At 40.2% G+C, this 22088-nt stretch overlaps 1 protein-coding gene across 1 annotated transcript in view; it reads right to left on the bottom strand.

The window, feature by feature from the left end:
- Window positions 1-6257: 6257 nt before the first annotated feature.
- Window positions 6258-22088, bottom strand: part of ARHGEF26 (Rho guanine nucleotide exchange factor 26) — a 59376-nt gene continuing 43545 nt past the window's right edge. Inside the window, exons 10-12 of the mRNA XM_035889986.1 lie at window positions 20572-20726; window positions 12031-12240; window positions 6258-6443 (exon numbers count right to left, since the gene is read on the bottom strand). Coding sequence (XP_035745879.1) covers window positions 6272-6443; window positions 12031-12240; window positions 20572-20726 — 537 coding nt within the window. The 3' untranslated portion in view covers window positions 6258-6271. The remainder of the gene's footprint in view (window positions 6444-12030; window positions 12241-20571; window positions 20727-22088) is intronic.

Genomic DNA, 22088 nt, shown 5'->3' with positions numbered 1-22088 from the left:
GTGAGCGAGCGGCTGGGGGGGTTTAGCTGTGTACTGGGGTTAAACCATGCCATCAGGTTAATAAGCAAGTGATGAGGTAATGCTAGTGTAAGGTTTTTAACTTTATTTTTCATATGGCTAGCCAGAGACCATGAATGTTTTTCTTCCCAGTTCATAGTGCACTTAAGGAAGGCTGTTTCTGCCTGTGTATTAAGAGTTTCTAGCATCTTCTGGAACTCCAGTTTATGGAATGAGTCAGATTCAGTGATGGTAATTTAATTCTTCCTGACCTTTGTGTTACCTCCAGTTTGCCTAAATGATATAATTGTTACAATACAGCTGTTGAAAATCATTTGCAGACTGTGGTAGAGCTAAGAATACCACTGAAGAACTACCTCTTGTCTGTTTTCCAGGAAAACAAGAACTCCTCAGATTTCCTCAATCTTGGCATCAAAATTTACTCTAGGTTTGTTTTTAACACTTGGTGTTCTGTCCACTTGTTTTGACTAAGCGTGTTACTTTAGAAAAAGGATATACAGGGGAAGAAAAGTTTGTGTGAATATATTCTATAGATACAGAGTGTAAGGTATGTGGATGTTAAGTATGTTGCTGCACAAAGACTGTTTCATGAGGTTGTGTAGGTTGACTAAAGTGCTACTTTTTTTTCAGCAAATTAGGTTTGCATAATGGAGAACAATTTTGTTCATTGACATCAAAGTCAAGAACAATACTGTGTTACATAGCATTACATTTTAAAAAAAGTTAAGCAGATAGATAAAAATGTTCTATTTGTTATAGGGGTGATACAAAGAAGCAGGAAATGCAGTATTAGTAGCTGTTCTTTAGTTGTCACATGCGTATTTGGAAATGCTGAGGCGGGTTGGTGTTGGGCAGGCACTGGTTTCCTGAAGGGCTGCTTGATAGCCCCCAAGAGCCCACAGACCTGACATAGGCATCTGGGCTCGCCAGGCCCTCAGCGCCAGGCCAGTCATCACATTGGACTTTGTGTGGTTTCTGCCCACCTAATGTAATGTACATTCAGTTGCATCATGTGAAATGAAACCTTGGTTCACGGAACTGAGAGCTTTTTTTGGTCAACTTGTTTAAAGCCTGACTAGAGAAGTCATGTAAGGAAGGGGTACAAATTACAGGCCCTGCAAAAATGAAAGTTAATTTTAACCATAACAAACTCTCAGCTGTATTCCATCACTGCTGGGCTGTTTAATTAGAAAGGTACTAGTGTAGTGTTCTCATCAGGCAGGAGAAGGTGAGAGCATACGTGTGTCTGTGTGCACATGCATGTGCAGACATTGGTTAGTGAAAGCAATGGACGAGTTTTAGATCATTCCCTCTAAAGCAGAAGTGTTCATCTTAAAGCAAGTTAGAGTTAACAGATGATGACTTTTTTTTTTTTTTTTTGCTAATGAAAATACTGTGGAATTGCTGGAAAGGAAAAAACAAACCAAAAACTCCTTAGCTTTTGAAAACTTATTGTTTATACAAAGTTTTTGATATATTGGGTGTCATGCTGTCTTAAATTTCTAAGACCTCTTGGAGCTATGAGGGGAATTTAGAGTGAAACTTGAGTATTTTAAGAGGCGATACCAATTATCAGTATTGTGCCTGCTAGATGCCTGTTCAGGCATGTGCTGGTGCTACACTAAATAGAATGTGGTATGGTCTTTTATTAAATGAAGTCACGGGTTACAATTAATTACAATACAGTCTTCCAGCATTTAGTGTTAACTATTTAATAATAACTAATACAATCACTTTTTGCAAAAGACTTGGATCCAGCACTTCTCAAGTGTTCTATGGTAGGGCTGTGTTTCAGCCTTCTCTTATAACTAATTTTGAATTATTTTCTGCAGTCACTTGCAGAAGTCAGGTGTGCAACATGTATCAGATTGCAGGACCTGGTTCTCAGAGGCTCATGGAGGCAACACAGCTGGTGCCAGGGCTGGAAGGCATGTCTCTTAGTCCTGGGGGGGGGGAGCAGCTGAGGGCATGGGTTTGTCTGTGCTGGAGAGGAGGAGGCTAAGGGGTGACCTCATTGCTCTCGTGGAGAAGGAGGTGGGATCCAGGGACAGGGGGCCTGGGAATGGTTTAAAGCTGTGTCAGGGGAGGTTCAGGCTTGGCATTAGAAAACTTTCTTTTTTTTTTTTAAACCCAGAGGGTGGTCAAATGCTGGATGGGACTGGCTTTGTAGAAGGGGTGTCAATGCCCCATGACTGTGGGTGTTTAAGGGGCAGTTGGCCAGTGCCCTTAATGTTCTCTAACTTCTAGTCAGCCTTGAAGGGTTATAGGTCCCTTCCAACTCTCCTATAGAAACAGACAGTTGAAAAACCTTGCATTCTTGACTGTTTTCCTAGCTCCCAATACAGTCTCTGAGAGACAAGATGCTCCCTTGGCCTGCATTTTGTGCTATTGCTCCAACTCCCATGGGCATACAAATAAATTGGAACTATGACAGATGAAGGAGGACACAGGTTAGTGTTATTTATCTTTACAGTACAGAAAATTTAAAATGCCACAGGTTACAGAATGGATTTGATTTCTTTGACAAGAGTGACATTAAGAAATACTGTTAAACTGCATGTTGTTAAAGAAAAATTGAAGCTTTTTTTAGTAAGGATTTAAAAGCATTTTATTGATTGTTGTCCTATAAAATCATTGAAGTCTAATTCCTGAAGAACTGTCTGACAATAGGAAAAATGTCTTTAAAAAAAAATTACAGCATTTTTTGAAAAACTAGGTATGAAAAATATATACAGTGTATTAAAAAATCTGAATAACATTAATCTCTGGATTTATACATTCAGTTGTGTTAAACATCTGCCTGTATACAATAAAATTTGTTAAAATATTAGCAGTATTTTTACTATGTTAAATAAGTCTCTGCTAAATTTACAGTCTCTCTCATTACTGTTTTATCAGTCTACTTATAAATTAATTTACAAGGCTGTATGACCACTGTCAGACTGTCAAGGTAAGTATTTTTGTACAAAGTTACTGCCTTCCTAATATATTTGAAATTGTCACAGATACATATTTATAAACATCCAATTCATTCACAAATCAAATCAACATATTACAGTATATAAAACAACATACAGCCCCTTTAAAGACAGGTACAACACAAAGAAAACCTTTGTACCATGTTTTCCCCTCATTTTTATTGAACATGTATTCTACCCTGCTGAGTTATCAGCTGGTCCTTAAAAAGGTAAAGATTTTTATACACAGTCACACCTATATACAGAAAAGATGTGCTGAAATTTATTTCATTTTTGAGTGCATTTTGTTCACACAACATGACATGGTTGGTTTTTTTCTGTGAAATTCCAAAGCTGAACTGCAGATGCAAAAATTTAGCCAGTGGTGTGTATAGTGCAATTGTGAGAAGTCTTCTCTAAAGCAGAGAAGAGCATGTGTGAAGCGGCACCGATGTGAGCTCCTCTGAAAGCAAGGTCCAAGTACTATTTCATCATTCTCCCTCCCTTCATTATATATACTGGAGAGGAGACGACCTGGCCTCTTAACACAACACTACAGGTCTTGCTTCCCCCTCTTTTTTTTCTGGTGGATTCAACAGGATGCTAACAAGGGCTAAAGATGTAGGTAAAATGAAGTCTGCTTGAACTTTTTGCCTCCACAGAAGGAAATCATCTCCTCTAGTACAGAAGAGCAGAAAGACTAGAAGACACAAAACCCCAAACAAACCTTCCAAACCTAGAACAAGGTATTTTACATTTTCTGCAGTCTCCATCAAAACCCTTTGCTCTGAAACAATAACTTAGTATTAAGACCTAGTTCAACACACAGGGAGAACTGAAACAAAATGGACAGATCCAGCAGTTACATTCCTTTAAAACACCTGCGCTAAAACAGATCTGAGAACCAGATAATGAATGTTATATATATGCATATATATATATATATATGCAGAGTTTGGTACCTCTCTCTTGCTTTCAGAAACGATATATATATATATATATATGCAGAGTTTGGTATCTCTCTCTTGCTTTCAGAAATGCCTTCACCACTGCAGCACTAGAAGGAGAAAAAGTCCGAGCTACCTGGATGAGTAACACCCTGTATTAGACACCACTCCCATTGGAGGCACTTCTCTAGATTCTTCCCTGGAGCTTGTGTCAGCTTTGCCAGCCTGGGATGTCCCTGGATTTGTGCTGGAGAGGTAGTCCTAGGGTTGGTTAGTGTAGTTCAGGTTACACACAGATTTGGACACAACTGGAAGTATCGCATTAACATACTCTGCGGTACTGAGAATGTAACACTGCAGCGTCTTAGGTGTGGGAAACCCCCAATACTGCTATTCACCTTCAGCTCAAGTGATTGGGTGAGTTTCTGGTGTTCAGTCTCCTACACAGAGTTCTGCCTCAAAAAAAGGTGGAGAAAGAATATAGAAAGAGGCAGGGAGGGAGGAACTAAAGCTGAAACTGAAATTTGAGTCAGGCACATGGCTCATCTCCAGTGCCTAAGAAACAGCTTCTAGTTGAAGTCTGCTACTGGTCAAGCCTAGGTTTCCCTTCAGAGCTCTCAAAATGCAAAACCAAAAGGGACAAGTAGCCAAAACATCAGTGCTCCATTACTCGGTATTCTGCATTGGTGACCCACATCTTCCATGCAAGCGCTGTAGGGCACGCAGCCATGCCCCCACTGACAGCAGTTAGTGCAAATCCTGTAGTGTAGAATGAAGAAGCAAAAATGGTCTACACATTGGTTTCAAGTCCAAGTAAGCGTCCCATCCGTTCCATGTTCTTGTCGATCGTGGCACGACACGTGATTTCTTTAGCGCACTCCATGGGAAACCAACCTCTTTGGCCATCCCGCAGTCGTTCCCCTTCGTACCAACCTGCAAGGGTGAAAGGACAAGGATTAACAAACCTTTTTGAGTACTGTTAAAGGTAACTTTGTCAGAACTGTGTGTGTTGCACTGGCCACCATCATCACATACATGATACATTTATCTTTCTTTGTAGTGAATAAAGTACCAGATTAGTGCAGCAGGGTGGTTTTTTTTGTATGGACAGACTCGGGACAAAAGAGTATGTAAAAATAAATATGATATGAAATGAGTGTAATAAATACATTTTTTTGTATTACAATTCAAATATATTGTTTGAAGTAATACAAAGAATAATTGCAATCTAAAGAAAGCAATGCAGCACAGTTGAAAGGATCTTTGATTTTGTATGTAATAATGAGTAACATCATTAAGTTAGGACTTAGTACTTCAAGTGCTGACAGTTTCAAGCATCACTGAGTCAGCACATGAGGAGATACTGGTAGAACCACTTGCATGTCCAGGGACGAATCAATTTTGATGTTGGGGTACTTGATGCTATGGAGAACTTAGGCAAAACCACTGTGCTAGACCCCTGCATTTAACAGGCAATAAAGCACAGTACGTGACACTACTAATAATGTGTCTGTTTCTGTTACTCAGACAAACCTGGTGCTCACTCACTAAATAATGTCTGAGCTCCATGTTTTTAGGTAGAATTAAATTTCTTACTTGTGGAAATTTCACATGTCAAAACCAACCAGCACATGCTATCTGCAGGTACCTACATAAATTGTGATAGGCAATGAGTTACTTTGAACATCTGTGCCTAAACAGAGGCAGTCTGTTAGAAACCTGAACCAAAATGCTCAAGTTTTTCTTGGAAGCTAAACCTTTATTCATTGTACAGCCAGTGCTATTAGGAAACAAGTTTTTCTAGCTGGATTCACCTGCAGTGGTGACAGATGGTGACTAACAGCAAAATTTTCACTCACCATCATTTACTTTTTGATAAACCAAAACAACGTCAGCCACTTGAAGAGACAGTTCATCTGACTGCTTTGCTGTGTAAGTTCTGATGATCTCTACCTGAGTCAAAGCTGTGGAAGAAATAAGCCAGGTTGGTTGAATTAAACAATATACGTAACAGAGTACCTTTTGTTAAAATATATGTACAATTTTAAACATTTCCATCTTAAGAGTATACCCCCTCCAAAAAAAAAAAAAACCCAAAGGAGGCAGCAAATTATGCAAATTACTTCCTACCCGAGCAATTACACACAAACAAACTTGGGATAAACACACAAGGGAAGGGGCTTTGCACTTTTGCTGACAGACTGAAACAACTGACAAAGGCAGTGTTAATGAAGGCAAACAGAAATTACTATGCAAAACAGAACTCCTCAGAGCAGCCCCTGGGCGCAGGAAGAAATGGCAACTTCACGTATACTAAAGCAACAGAGCCCAAGAAAAGGGACAACATTTCTAAGGGTATTTATAGTCTCCCGCTGCTCGCGTCCCCACTAAGGGGCAGTGCGTTTCCATTCTCCTATCAAAAGCGCTCAGAAATCTTGTTAGTGGTAACTTACTTGTCCTGTCCGTTTTCTGCCCGTCTCTGTCCTGTCCAAGCGCTGTAATCCAGCGAGCTCTGTCGCTCCTGCAAATGGCAATGACAAAACTCAGTTTTCCTAATTATAATGGTCAAGGCTGCTCCCCTTTTCAGGATTCTCCATTTCATTTTTTCCTCTTTTGGGTAAAGAAAACAAACACAAACCTCCTTTCTCCTCAGAATAGAGCCAGAAGGTGTGATACTACTTCTAGTAACATATTATTCAAAAATATTTAACTACTTAAGCATGTTGGAGTAGAAAAAAAGGCTTATATACATGGGACCTACTGGCATGATGTCTTATACACCGTTATTTTAATTATTTTCAAATAATGCAGATAAAAACTTCTCCACTAGTGTCTGTGACTAATGCTTATTAGTTATCCTATTAAAAAAAAACCTCTCATCTAATGTACAAAGCATCTGATAAATGCAATAGAGCAATTTTAATATACAATACCAACAGCTTTCCTGAGTTAAGAACTACCAGCAATGTGCACTTAGAATGAAAGGCAAGAATAATTTAAAAAAAACCAAAACAAACAAACAAAAAAACCCCTGAAAACCCAACCCCAAAGTTTCTCTGTGCTCTCAGAAGGACACATTTGTGTTTCCAGATGTGTCGGTTTAGGGAATCCGAGAGCTGGCGCAAATAAGCAAGGACCCAGTGGAGGCCTAAACTCCACTGATTTGAATCTCACCTTGTGTAACCTAGGAAAACCATAATCAATCTCAGATTACATGTGTCAGTATTTCTGAGGAGAGCAGAAAGAACGATCTGTATTCTAAGTGTTATAAAATAAATCAACAGAAGTGCAGATAACTGACAACTGATTTTGGAAGGGAGTGGAACAAGCTAAAGTGATGTCGGACAGTAAGGGAAAAAAGGAGAGCTAATCCTAAAATCACCCTGTTAGTATCTGAGCTATAACAATGTAATCATTTTAACTTTGAATTTGGACAAATTAAAATTTGAACTTGATTCCCAAAACAAACATTTCGGTGAAATTAGATTTTATCTCATGTTTGTTGAAGGGCTTTGCTGTCAGTACAGATTAGAATAACACAAGGGAGTTGCAGGGTTGAATTTTCCTATTCCCCCTCCCCTAAAAAAAATTTTGTTGGGTAACTTCAGTATTTAACTAAAAATTTAAATGAAAAACATCTGCCTTCTGCTGAGACCTGATTTTGTCAAAAATCTGAAACATCTGAGAAGAGTAAAATTCTGTTTGGAAACAGCACCATGGTGTCTTTGGAAGTGTCGGAGAATGGGACATTTACACAAGCTATGAGAGCCTTCTCTAGAGTACGTCTTCCAAGGTGCCCCATTGCTCAGCAGCTGAGGAGATGATGATTCAGTAAGGAGCTGCAGTTAGTCTGTGAAGCCCAGCCTGAGAGCAGAGGGCGGGCAGGCCTTACTCAAACATCCCACTACACATCATTCCACGATAAAGTTCATCGGTCTTTTCCGAGAACACAGACACCATCTCATGGCCTGTCTTCCAGCTAGCTCTAGAAATCTCTTTTCTGTTCACAGACCATCAACACTTCTTTGGATGGAGGGATTCAGAATGGAAGTCTTTCTGAGGACGCTTCTTTCATAATGAAAACAATATCCCCCTGATTATTTTGAATATAAATATTTGTGTTGGGGTTTTGTCATTTAATAAGAAACTGTCTTTTTTTTTTTTTAAATCCCAACATACATTCTTCCTCAAAGATGAAACTAACTGCGCATGTCCTACTAACACGTGATACCTCTTGATCTCATATAGATGGCCAAAACTACAACGCATGCTACCTTGATGTTTCAGTCATTAAAAGTAGGTGATAAGAAACTTCTTGTGTTTCAACCAAAAGAAGAACATCTGTGTACAATTTTGCACAAGCTTAACTTTGTGGCTTTTTTTTTTTTTTTTTGAAACAGGTGGGGTTTAGACTCAAATTTTTCTTTCCCTGTAACCATTCTTTACAGGAAAACTACATTTCCTTTCAGACAACTCTGAGAACAATGGGATAATGCCAGTCTGTCTCCAGTTTAAGTATGCATTTCTTGTTAATCTGTGTGTACCGTGTATTTTGTGCCTTATTCACAGGGCAATATACAGTTCCTGACCTAATGCAGGTGCTTTTGTACTTGGGAACCACGCACCACATGAACTGTCAAACACGATCAAAACTGCTAGAAATCTTTGCGTCGGCAAAAATATTTTTACATGTGCAAAACTCTGTTCAGTAAGTGCTCTAAACCATCCAGCTCGGCCTTCCTATTGTAGATTCCCTTCCCATCCTTCTCACAGCTAAGAGAAAGTTGAAATTTTTTTGTACCTGTTGTATACATACATGGTAATACTCTGTAAAAATAGGTAATTTTCAAATCAAGTCATTCTTTTCAGAATCTTTTCCTCTGAATGACAATCTGCTCGCCTGCTATTTATATTACAGACTGTATATAGTAAATCAATAATAAATCTGCAGAACAAAATGTCTTTTCATAAAGAGCCCAGACAACTAAAAACGTACTGCCATTTTTTTCCCCAATAAAAACGCATTTCCAAACAAGTCTGAATCATCTGCTTACTTTATAAAGAGATCTTTAATAGGAATCATTAATGATCTATAGTTCCTTTCAGGGTTATTCTAAACTTTGAAAGCAAACCTAAAACTGTAAATTTTTCCAGGCTGGGATACGTCTGGAGCACTCTGTTTCATGTCTTCTATCCCGCCTCCAGCTTCCAACAAAACAGATAAAATCTTTCACTTTTGTGAAGGGTTGTGTGGAAGTTAATGGCACCACAGAGAAATGATGGCCTCTCGGATATTTGCACCCGAAAGAACAAGACACTTCTTGTTGCTCGTTTCTAAAGCAGAACACTCTTCAAAACTGGTCAGGAGAACAAGGACCACCTCTATCCCAGCGCAGCTCCACGGCTTCCCCAAGGCCAAACTCCTCCTCCCATTTAATCCAGTACTGTTTCCACTTCTGCACCATCCAACCGTTATAATAAATGCCTCACAAATCACTGCTCCAGGACAAGAGCATTCTGCATTTGTGCCCTAACAACATTTGCCTGTTACCACCGTTCTGCCTTGGGAATGCACCTGTGCCTACTTCCTCTGGCTAATACTGCGCTCTACACATAGACAGTGTGGTATAAATGCCAAATTGCTCAAAGAACTGGTAATTAGGATAAGATACTTTAAACCAATGAGGAACAAACCAGCGTAGAAAAGTATCAGACACATAGCAAGCTTAAACGAATCTCTGCAGTCAGATCATTCAAGCTCAAGTATCAAGAAAGCCTCCCTTAACTACAACAGTAAAAGCAACATTGTCCTCGTAAGTAACCTGCGTCACGCTTAGATTCACACGCTCAATTACTCAGCGTGCACAGCAGCACGGTGTGCCACGGGATGAGATGGGAATGTCATTACAGAGAGCCTGAAGCTCCAACTCTCACCACCTCGACTGCTTGTAATGGGACCCTTCGTTAGAAATGTAAGAACCTGCAGTTCTTGGGCACCGATTTCTGTTCTTTGAAGTCTGTAAAGGTCTGAACTATTTGTAGGACAGCTATATATATAGTTAAGCAAGCTGTAGAATGCATACACACACAGTGCTTTCAACTACTGTATACTGTTTGCTGTTCTGGTTTACTTCAGGCAGTCACCCTCTGGACATAATGATTGTTAGATAAAAGCGTTATGTTGACAGGCAAGCTAGGCAGAAAACCTGTGGTTTGACTTCCAGTTCTCAGAAGGTGTGTTAGAGAAGTATTTAAACACATCGTACTCATGCTACAACAAAACCCAGTGAGGACTCAGATACTTAAATGAGATTTGTAATTCAAATTAAATAAGAAACTTCCATATTGCAATATGCAATCATTAGATTGTGCAGTTTACGTAACAGTGACAACACTTTTTTTTTTTTTTACCATGATATCACTTAAGTTGAAAATAACTTAAATTTAATGGAAATTCCTTCCACAAACCTCACAAACCCCAAGAAATCCAAACTGCTTAAATCTCTGTCCCTGCAGCCCTTGCTTGTTTGCCTCACCAGTAACAACTAGAAGGGATTCAGTAATCCAGCATTATTATTCCACGGACTGTGGAAAAGATACAGACCGAGTCTTGTCTGAACTTCACAGTGTAACTTTATACAGAAGTTTTCCATTTACATATATATAAATCTGCACTGGTAAGTCTGAAGTGCTCTTCAGCTTAGAGAGTGCAAAAATCAAATCAAGAACCACATCCACCCAGTAATTCACTGGACGCCACAAACGTACATCTTCCTCTCTGCAGGCCTCTTGTAGGCCAGACCTTCAACCTGCTTACACTTCGGTTCTCTGCCGCTGACTTTACACTGACTTTCTGTGCATTCTGTACCTTCCCTCTGACCAAAAATTCCGTCCTTGCAGAAAGTGACCAAACTCTGCGCTGTTTATGAATGGTCTCATGTCAATTCTCAACTCTTTTTTGCAAAAATGTGTTCAACATAAGACCTTAGCTTCCTGCTTATTTTATAAACATTTTTACGCAAAGCTATCACAGATAATCCTTTAACAACTTGGAGCAATACTGCTTATTTTATAAACATTTTTACGCAAAGCTATAACAACTTGGAGCAATATGTGACTAGAATTTACTGTACCTTCCATCAACATGCACTCCCTTTACATTACCTCCACATACTTTTTGTTCCTTTGCTCCTTACTGAACCACCTGGGGAAAACACGCCACCAACCATTTTGTACTTCTCCACTCGGCTGTAGGTCTAGAAGAGGCACTCGGCTGTTCACAGGGTCCGTGGTGCCTTTGGGGAGAACTCCATTTCAGCCCATACCAGTTTCACGTACACGTGAAGCTTTGCTTGTCATTTCTCCCTTCTGTTCTACCCTCTAATGGATTCTCAAGTTAGTTCTCTCAGCAATGGTATTAAAGTAACACTCTGCAAAGCACAGCCACACCGTTACTCACTGGCTGGGGAGCTGGCAACATCCAAGGCAGAGGCATAGTTAATTCTTGGCCTGAAGACCCAAAACAGTAGCATGTAGTAACAAGTACTTGGTTTACAGAATTTCAACGTACGCATTCAGTTTTCCATTATTCCTACCTCATAACCTCAAGGAAAGAGAATGACACTAACATGACATGGCCTTACAACCAGAGTCCTCTCATGACAGGATGACATTAGAGAAACTGATCGAGGTTTGCAGAGGCTTTATTCCAGTACCTAGGGGGTATCAGCTGAGCTGCACGTTCTCTCCTCTGCCACTCAATAAAATGAGAAAGGTTTGTCAAGGTTGCCTTGCCTCGCTTTGAAAGCCTCCACTTAAATTACAAACAGTTCAAATCACAGCAGCTCACAGGTGTCACCACGAGTGCTTCAGCGTTACTGAGCAGGGCACCGACGCCGTCCACGACGAGCAGAGGATCATTTCTGCAGTAGCGCTCCTTTGGTCGCTGCTGACCAGACACCGCAGAGCCTGCCTGGCTGGGAACTTCATTTCAGTTTGAACTTGCCAGACAGACGCTGGGCATTTCATACTACCTTGACCAGGGTGGTGGGGGCAGCCTTTCGAGATGACCAGGTGAAAAATTACAGAAACGGTAACTATGTACTTACTGAGTCTCTGTTCCCAGGAGCATCTCCACCTTCTCTCCTGCGTGGTTACTGAGGACTGACAGTCGGAAGAGGTGAGCTGCAGAACTCTGCCGTGAGTACAGCATAGCTGAAGCGTTCTTTACAGGAGAAGCAGTCAGGTCCTCACTGTCACACTGTTGTACCACCAGCTGGTCCCTTAAAGAATAACCTGTGACGTTGTAACTCTCTTCACTGCAGAACAAAGAAGGGAAGAAAAAAAGCCACAAGTTTAATGTTCAATTTCCCATTAGCTATGTCTGGAAGCAAACTCGGTCATAGAATCCACCTTTAACTACATCGTGTGCCTCAATTCTTCTGACACCTCAGATCTTCATCTTTTCTGTTTGTTTTTGAAACTACCCATTTTCCAAGATATAAAGTAAATCAGTTTTTAAACCCTGTGGAATTTAATTTAGTGGCACAGTTGAATGATTTTGGCATTCTTGAGGTGCTGTAAGCTCAACTTAACTCCACTAATTTGAAAACAGGCAGAGCAATTATATGCAACTGCACGTTTTTCTTCTGTAGCTTCAAATGAACAGACCTTAATTTTAGAATGGTATAGGAAAAAAAGTAAAATTTCCCTTTTCCTCTGCCTGTAAAACTGTGGGCAAGTACACTGCTGCCAGATAAACACTTGATCTTCATTTTAAATACAGGATAATCATCTGTACTCCTTGTCCACCTGCACGTAGAAGGTCTAGTCCAAAAACTTAGACTATTCTGAAATATAACCTTAGTCAATTATGAATTTTAAAAATGGGCAAAGGCTTGTCACACACTATTGGTCTTGCAAAACGCACTGTGAAATTCACGTTTTAGAAAGTACTTTGTAGATAAACATACTGACTCTAAGCCATACGAATACAGATTGTTACATGTGCTTAGTAACGTCCCGACCTCTTACGTCAAAGTCCTTGAATGTTGAATTATACCAAAATGACAAAAACATGCAAACATCAGACATCACAAATCAGAACAGAAGCGTGTTAACTGATTTTAACAGAAGGACTTAAATGAAAATACGCACTCTTCCCTGAACAGCAGACTTTCATTTCTAAATGTGAGAATCACTTCAGCTAATCAAGATGATCTTGAGAGGTGCAGACAGGGCAAAGACAGGAAGCAGCACGTCTGGCCAAGGCACAGTTACATACAGCAGTGCTGGACGGGAGCAGCGAACAGTTACTTCAGCCCCTCACGATGTATTTACAACGTGTGCTTCAACGCCAGAATATCCACACATCTTAAGCAGCATTCTTCAGCACTCTTACGTGAGTTCAACCAGTTGCCCTTATCTATTGGGTTTGCCCCTTACTCATATCAAGGCAATACTGTAAACATATTTTTTGCAAGTGGAAAGTAACTCCGCATTTCCAAATTTTTAAAGTCATGAAACATAGTTGAAGAAGCAGTTAAAATGAACGTACATCCCTTACTCAAGAAATAGCAATTATCACAAGAGAAGAGAAGCCAGCTGAAAAGGCCTTTTTGTTTCCACTGAAGCCCGTGAGTGTATTTCCCAGAATTGTCTTACTTGCATTTGCTCTGTATTATAAACCCAGGATATTGATAAACTAATTACCTCATAATTTCATGTAAGCTTGTAAACTTCTTTCAGATTTATTGTCCTACAGTGGTGCAACAAAAGACGGAAGAAAACTGCTTACATAGGCATAAAGCCAGTCCTCCCTGCTAGCCCATACATTGCTGTGTTTGTCAAATTTTGCAGTAAATCAAATACACCGAATTTTAAGGTGCAACTGTACATACTCCATCCTAAAGTAAAATCTATTTAGATTTCAGTCCCAAGTAGTGAAAAGCTACACTAGAGCCTCATACTACTATGGTTCATTAAATAATTTAAACTGAAAGAATACTAGAGAAGATTAATTTTGCTGCTAGAGATAGACAGAAACCTAAGCACTGAACTGATGCAAATCAAATCCCAAACACCTGGAACTGAAGCAGTCTGGCATGCCGATGGTGACATACCCCTTTCTGGCAGGTGCAAATGAAGCGTGTTCTTCCTTTATGGTTGCTCAACTATTGTAAGAAAATGGACAGATGATGACTTAATGTCTGCTGGGATACATTCTACCCATTTTGTCAACTGTCAGAAAAATGCCTGCAAATACCTTAGTAGTTAATATAATGGTCTTTATAATTCTTATTATTAATCCTTCAGAAAAAGAAATGCTTAAAGACAACTTAGCAACGTTATGACTCAAAACATGAGTTACTGCTGATTTCTGTGACTTATGCAGCATTAGAATTCCTCTATTCTTCAAGGGATGACAGGTTTACAGATCACATTCTATTTGTGGATTTTTGTGGATGAATAGTTCCTGCCAGCGCATCTAGTGTAAAACCAAAGTTCTTACTTCAACTGCGTGGGATACGTTTTTACTTTTGTTCTGTGAATTAAATACTTGAAATGTTTTGGGTTTTTTTAGTACAGCCTTGTACATTCTCAAACGACTTACATAGTTCTATTAGTGTCATGTTCTAATGCTTCTCACAAGTATTTTTTCTTCTCATCTTCTGTTGAGGAGCTTGGGGGCTTTACAAAGGAAGCAGACCAGCGACAGACGAGCTCAGTTAGATTTATCGTATAGGGCTGAAATCACTGTAGCTTATAAGATTAACACCTTCCTTCCCTGTTTCTTTTTCTCCAAGTCTCCAAATGGTACCAACAATTCCCTACAATCCGCTGGCGTTTTCCACTGCGAGGGCTGGAATCACAACTCCCCATTCAGATACCATTGACAAAGGCACAAAACACAACAAAACTTGCAAGAGCGCTGTTGCAAGAACTTAAAATACATTACATAGAAAGTAAGACGGACACAGCAAACTGGTTTAGAGCTCTCTAAAAATGAAGCCAGGTTAATTATGCCATTACACAACTTCTTGGGTCCCAAAGTAGAAAGAATACAGATTACAGATAGGTTTTGGTCTAATTAAAGGAATTTAACATAAGCACACTGAGAAGCTGGGACAATCTTCAGTATTTCAGCATATGGAAAGCTAAGTTTTAATTTCCTCACATACAGCCCAGGGATGCTAAAGGAAGATCTTAATTCAAATGGATTCTGTACGTCCTTATCTTTTGGGAAAGGTGTGCACACAGCTACTCCCTGAAACATAACAAATTTAAATTTACTGTGATTGTCCTACTGTAGAAAAGCAAACGTGTTTTAAGAGAGGCTACAGAGGGGAGGGAGTAGAGACTGTGGATTTCAGTTTCACATTCCCCTAAATCCAGCTCTAGATTCAAATTAATTCCATTATCTACACAAAGATGCTACTTATCACTTGAGGACAATTGTTTCAAATGCCATCCGTAGTAGCTAAGGGTTCCTACTGAACAAGAGAAAACCCACTTTATAGCTAGTATTTTATCAGTCTCTCTCTCCCCCTTTTCTTAAAATACATACTCTCAAACAGGAAAAGGATTGTTTGCTTGGTTGGTGTGGGGTTTGGGGGGGGGGGAGGTTGGGTTTTTGGGGTTTTGTGGGTTCTTTGTTTGTTTGGGGGTTTTGGTTTTGTTTTTTTTTTTTTCAAGACGACAGTTCAGTATTTTAGTCTAGGCAATCCCTGCTTAGCCAAGGGCAGAACTAGCAAAACCAGCTACGGATGCTGCTGTAGTTACTTGGGCATCTTGTATCTGAGAAAGAAACGTAGTCTTTACATTTGCCTAACAAATAATAAATGCATTCCTTGCTAATTCATCAGAGATAAACCTCTACAAGTCCTTCCTAGTTCTTCATCTCCATTCAACAGAATAGTCTGATCTGGAATACTAGGCAGTCCTCATCTTTTTGCCTCCTGTGCCCTCTGTGAGGCCCACAAACTCTCCTCCTTCCCCAGGGATAACGACATTTGCTGATAAAGGTGACAGCGATGGAGCGAGCAGATGTACATAAAGGGAAACTTTAATCCACTCAGCCAGACAACGGAGTAACAGGAAGGACATTTAACACGTTCTTTCAAATCATTGTAATCAGGTAATACAAATATGCCAACATTCATTTTCAGTTTAAAACTGAACTTTTTTGCTAAACTTATATTTAGATTCAGAACATGACACAAAAGGACTCTTTTATATCCCTTCACAGGGAACGCATGCGAATTTCAGAGGTGCTTTTATGAAGACCAAATATCTACTGATGTAACAGCATCTGTTCTAGGCCACTTACACTTCAACAGGAAGCACACGGTCAGTCTCCTCTGACATCCTTCTTTTTCCATACAAGTTGCCTTTAGTTACAAAATCACCCTTGGCATCTTGAGAAAAATCGCAGTTTTGCAAGCAGCTGGGAACAGGCAGCATTCCCAAGCAGCAGCGAACCTCTGGGTGATTTCCAGTGTGTGAAGTCCAGCTGCATTCCACTGCCAAGGTATCTCAGGAGCTGACAAGCCATAGAGCCATTCAGACAGACAGGATTCTAGTTGTATCCTTAGGGGGTTATGGAAAACAAAATACTCAATAAATGTGCACTCATTCAAAAATGCAAGCCTCTCTGGAGTCCCCCCAAAAAGAGTGCTTCTAAAAAGCACTCAGGATGTAACTGGTGGATTTTTTGGGATAGCTGGGTAAGGCAGCTCTTTAGTTGTATATAACACAACTTTATTAACTCTGGAGTTCTCCTGAACTCTGCAGAACACAGAGCCAGCTCGCAGGCAGCTTTGAGCGTTAATAACTAAAATATGTAACCAGATCTTCATGGTCCCAGGAGGACACGTGGAACAAAAGGAGGCATTTGACTTTTGGTAGAGTTCAAAGCTAGCTGTATCCCGATTTTAGCAGAACATTGTTACCATGTACGCCTCCAAGCCTGCAAAAGGTATCAGAGAAATAGCTGCCTCTGTAACCTGGTCCTCTCCTTTCCTCGGGCAGTTGTAAAGTGTCCACTACAGAAGCTCCACCTGCCTGGCCACAGACAAATACCCATCTAAACCCAACAGCTATGCTCACCAGCTGCGTGGGAGAGGCATGGATGATCCCTGTACCCATACTTGTTGTTTGGAAGAGGGAGAAAGCTGAAAACTCATTATGAAGGAAATACATACAAACATAAGACGTACACATAGTTCGTGTATTTAAGTATTCTGTATATTAACAAAACACTCATTTCATCATACGTTGTGGAACCTGTCTTCACTAGCCCAAGAGAAAGCAAATCTCCCAAGAAGGACCCAAGCAACAATTGTACTGTAGTGCATGTGAATCGCAAGGCAGCTTGAAAGAACAACTTGGAGATTAATTATATTGCATGTTACAATGAATGAAATAAAAGGGTAAAACACTACCGCAAAGCTGAATGAACAATACATGAAATACTCTGGTTACTTGAAAATCAGTCTACACTTACCTCTTTGCAGAGTATTTGCAATGGTTAACGTTACAAATTTCTAACTTCCCAGAGCTACCTAAACAGTCAGAAAGCAAGCTGCTCTTCTGGAGGGCAGCCTGGACAAGCTGAATTAAGCTTCTACGTAGAACTACTCTCCAGAGGGACCTGCCTTCTCCACTGACTGCACAGGTAGCCCTGGAGGAGCACTGAAGGCTCCTGAAGTTGAGCAGGCCAAACATCACCCAGCTCTTCACACCATAACCCAACCGACATCTGTGTTCACGTGAACAAGAATCAACTGGTATCTTCCCGTGCACCAACCATATAGAAGTTGGCCTTTCCACCACAACTTGGGACACCCTGGCGCACGCAGCGCTGACTGTTCCTTTCAAGGTAAGGCATTAGAACTTTACAAGTATTAAGAGAGTCTATGGCTTTTTTAAATGGCATGTAAAAAAAAAAAAATCAGATTGTGTCTACACAGCAGAAGGGGCTACAAGGACGGCTCGAGGACTACTGCACAGGAGAAAAGTTCCCAATAAACTAAAATCTGAGCAGTGTAGAAATGCAGATTTTTATTCTTCTCCGAAATCTTGTGCACAATGATGTACATCACAAGTTCACATGTCCCTTTTTGGCCTAATCCCAATGGCCGGTCTTGAGTATTATTCAGTAGCTGTTTGCCTTACTGCTTCGAAGGGCAAGTGTGATGAAGCAACTGACTACCCTGCTGCTTTACAGCGCACAAATTGGAGCCTGATTACCAAGGTACATGTAACATGCACAAAAATGGACCGTCCAGTCGCTGACATGGAAAGCATAGCCCTCTGAAATATTTCATAGTGGTATGAGATACAGCCACAAGGCGTCCATTAAAAAGGAAGACATTTTGGTAGCTAAATCCCTCTTAACCTACTTAATGGAAGAGAGAAAACAGTTAAACCTTGCAATTTCAATCAGGAGGTGAAATTGTAGCTGAGGAGGATTATGATGAATAAAGTATCATTAAAATTAAAACATTAAGAACTCTGGAGCATGCCTGAGCATACACCAACACAAGACATCCCTTTATTTTTTTTATAGCTAAAATGTAACCGTTCTCATTATAAAAAGTTTCTGGAGCGCTCACTCGCTGTGTAAAATGCAGTTCTAACAATGATGACTCTGGCATTTGGAAAGTGCCCCCAAAACGAGGACGCGAGCAGAGACGCACGCCCTATCTGGTTGGGCCAGAATTACCCAGCAGTCGTCAGCGTGACTCCTCCGACAGGTACCATCAAACCTGGCCTCTAGAAGCCAGGACCCAGCCACCCCCGGCTGTGTGCGCAAGGTTCTACACACATGGCAAACTGCTCAGGCGGGACAGCTGAAGATTAACTTTTGGGTAAAGATTAAACAGCGTGACTGGAGCACTTAAATAATTAGTATTTTTAGCACAGTAGCAAGGAGTGATTTTGTGCAATGTTAAGAATCTTCTGAAATGCAACTGCTCAAGTAAAAATACAAACATTTAAACTCAGCTAGCAACAAGTATTTCTGTCCATCGCTGTGGTGTCCATGGTAACTCTGCTGTGGGTGGGAGAACAGATCACCAACAGCTCAGATATTATTAATAAGCTTATTCACTTGGGCAAAGTGGGTGCTTCGTGCTCAGAGTATCTGGGAGGCTCGCAGAAACCTGTCCTTTTCAATTCCATCCATTTGTTCAGGGGTTCTTGGGAGAGCAACTATGTGAGTCTGATCATTAACATGAAGTGTTCTTTAATTTTGGCTTCTGGGTCCATTTAGGACATTTCAATTCCAACAGCTGGAAACTGTTATAAATCAAAAGCCCCAAAGTTTGGATAAGATATGTTGCTACAAAAATCTTGTTTTATAATCTGGACAAGCCATCACATGGGAAACCAATAAACAATGTAACAACACAGATAATAGATTTTTCACTGTTCTCCCAACTCAAACATTTACTTGGCTACCAACACAGTAATATGTTAACCGCAGTCCCATGAGAAAAGAAAGATGCTGCTTAGAGAAGTGCAATAGAGCTCTGATGTGCTGCTGCCAGTGGCCCAGTGATTTAACAAGGGACTTTCACAGAAACATTTCAGCATAAGCTGTGATAAACACTGACTCTCAGAAACAAGTTCACATCAGTAAGATAGCTGGGGAGGAGTCTTCACTTTTCTTCCCATCTTTATTAAAAAAAAACCCTTTCACTTAAATATTTCCCCCCTCCATTTTCATTTAGCTCTTTGCTTTTCTATTAGCATTTTCTTCCCAGATTTTGTATCACACTTCATTCCTCAAAATTTATTTAAATTCTGTATTTGAAGTTTCACAAAAGCATTTCCTTTAAAAATAGCTGGTATTTGGCTTAATTAGCAACTCAGATGCTAAATAATTGTTCTTCAAAACAGTTTTTAGTCTCAGGAATAAGGTTTATCAAATATTATCTAATCACAACATCAGAGGATGTAAAGTTCATTCCATTCAATTCAATTATTCTAGACCTCCCTCAAATCTAATGATAAAAATTTAAATGGAGACTGCTGGAAGTGCTCTCCCAAACATCATTCTCAGAAACAGTCCAACTGTGGAAAGCATGGAGGAGAATAAAAATTAACATTTCTTTATGCTTCCAAAACCTCTCCCTTTGCTAAGGCATCAAGAATGAACTTTTTAACTTGTCTGACAATTCAGAATTTCAATTGCATTTTCCAAAAATATATCCTGTTTAACAAGCGGTTACTTGTTATTTGAAACGTGGTCTGGTCAAGCAATATTAGAAACTCAAATATCTACATAATTCATTTACTCTCTCAGATGTGGCATATTAAAACACGTAAAAGGCTTCACAAACGTTGACTGGACTTAAAACATGTTTAGTTCCTAATTCCTCCTGGTTTACGCTGCAACTACCAGGTCCACTTCTCTCTGAATCTCCTTCATTCTTTCAAACAAGCAAGTGGCTAGAAAATATGTAAAAATGCTGTGGATCCACCAAGTTTTCTGTTCCAAAGCCAGAAGGCTTCAGTTTTCACTTCCCCTAGGGTGAGGCACACACAGCGGTCACGGTAAGTTTAAGCCAACGGTAACTCAGCTGTTCTCTCTGTGATTCAAGGAGTTGAACACAAAAGCAATTTTGTACTGGTGAAGCTCTTACCTCTTCTTCTTGGTGATAATGAGGACATCATTAAAGAGGAAGAAGTACACCTGCTGTTTAGAAGTTCTTTTAGAAAAAAGTCCAGTGTCTTCTACATACGCTGTTAATTCACCCCTTTTCACCAACCATCGTGAAGAAGAAACCAATGGAAACGGCTACAAAGAAAGAAAATAACATTTTAATCCTTCCAAAGTAAAAAAAAGAAAAAAAAAAACAACACCAAAAACACCACCAAAACAAAAAACCCCCAGATAACAGAGTGTTATGTATTTGGGAAAAAAAATGCTTGAATGAACTCAAAGCTCAGAGACCGTGAGTACGAGCACAGAAGAGAGGTTATCAGGGCATAAGGTATCTTCATCATTCATCCAATACACACGCACTAGCCTTGAAATACTTTATAACACTCATGCACATGACCTAATTGCTCATCTAAGATAAAAATGAACAGACTTGATTGGTCATACCTGGGATGGAACAGACGATGTGAGATCTCCTAAGGAGATTAAAAATAAAGACTGTCTTCCAGGAATATGGAAGTTTTTGCAGAGCAAAAAGCAATCATTCTTTAAGCACGTATGATTTTCCCCTAGGTACCTCACAGCTTTTCTTCCTCAGCAGCTGGAAAGAGGAGCTTCAGCTTCTCATCTCACAGATGAGGGCTCCTGCCCACTGCGTGTCATCTCCTCCCTAAGGCCAGTTAAAATGATGCTGTGCTGTCTTTCTGATGGTGTGTTCCGTACCACACACAATTAAAAAAAGTAAAATCCTTTAACAGAGAAATCCACTTTGAGGTGTTCTGTGAGCATATGTAAACAGATGTCAGAGACAGCACACAAGATTAGACTGGGCCTGATGCAGTACTGAACATTAGTACTGAGACGTTCAGAGTATGCAGACCATTTTTTCCATGGAAAAGCAAAGTACGTGAGGAGTGCCAGAAGGCTTACCCATCACATGTGGTAAAATCCACTTTCTACTCTGTAAGTAAACTGAAGTTCCAACACAGCTCTGTGAAGGAATGTGTAGAGCAGTATGTGATAGGTAGGGTTTCAGTCAGTTGTCCATTCTAATGCCAAAGCAATATAGGTTGCTTGTGACATCATAAATTCACCAGTGGTTTGAAAGACACATCTGAAAGCTTTTAGAGGCTATCTCTTTAGGTATCCACTTAAGAAAGGCCATATTAATAACTGTCCTGCCTCAGGATGAACTTGAGCTTTTCCCCACCCCTCCACTCTTCCATTTTGTCAGAAAAGGTGACTGTTACGTTTGAGCACAACCACTCAGTAATTTGCAGCTGGGGGCGAGGGGCAAGTCTGCCCGCTCCAGGCACGGTGCTGTGAGGCACGGACCTGAACTCATTAGAGCACCCTCAGACCGGACGTGACAATGCGCTGAGCGTATGTCGCTGGTTCCAGGAAGTCAGGTTTGCATAAACCTTCATCCCTCAGTTTATGAGGTATAGGTAGGATCATTCTTCCAAAGTAATTACCATACCAAACCACTTCCCCCCC

The sequence above is a fragment of the Egretta garzetta genome, unplaced genomic scaffold (assembly GCF_000687185.1).
Source record: "Egretta garzetta isolate BGI_Z169 unplaced genomic scaffold, ASM68718v1 scaffold172, whole genome shotgun sequence".
Lineage (NCBI taxonomy): Eukaryota > Metazoa > Chordata > Aves > Pelecaniformes > Ardeidae > Egretta > Egretta garzetta.
The sequence above is the reverse complement of the archived record's forward strand: the minus strand, read 5'-3'. Positions and strand labels throughout refer to the sequence as shown.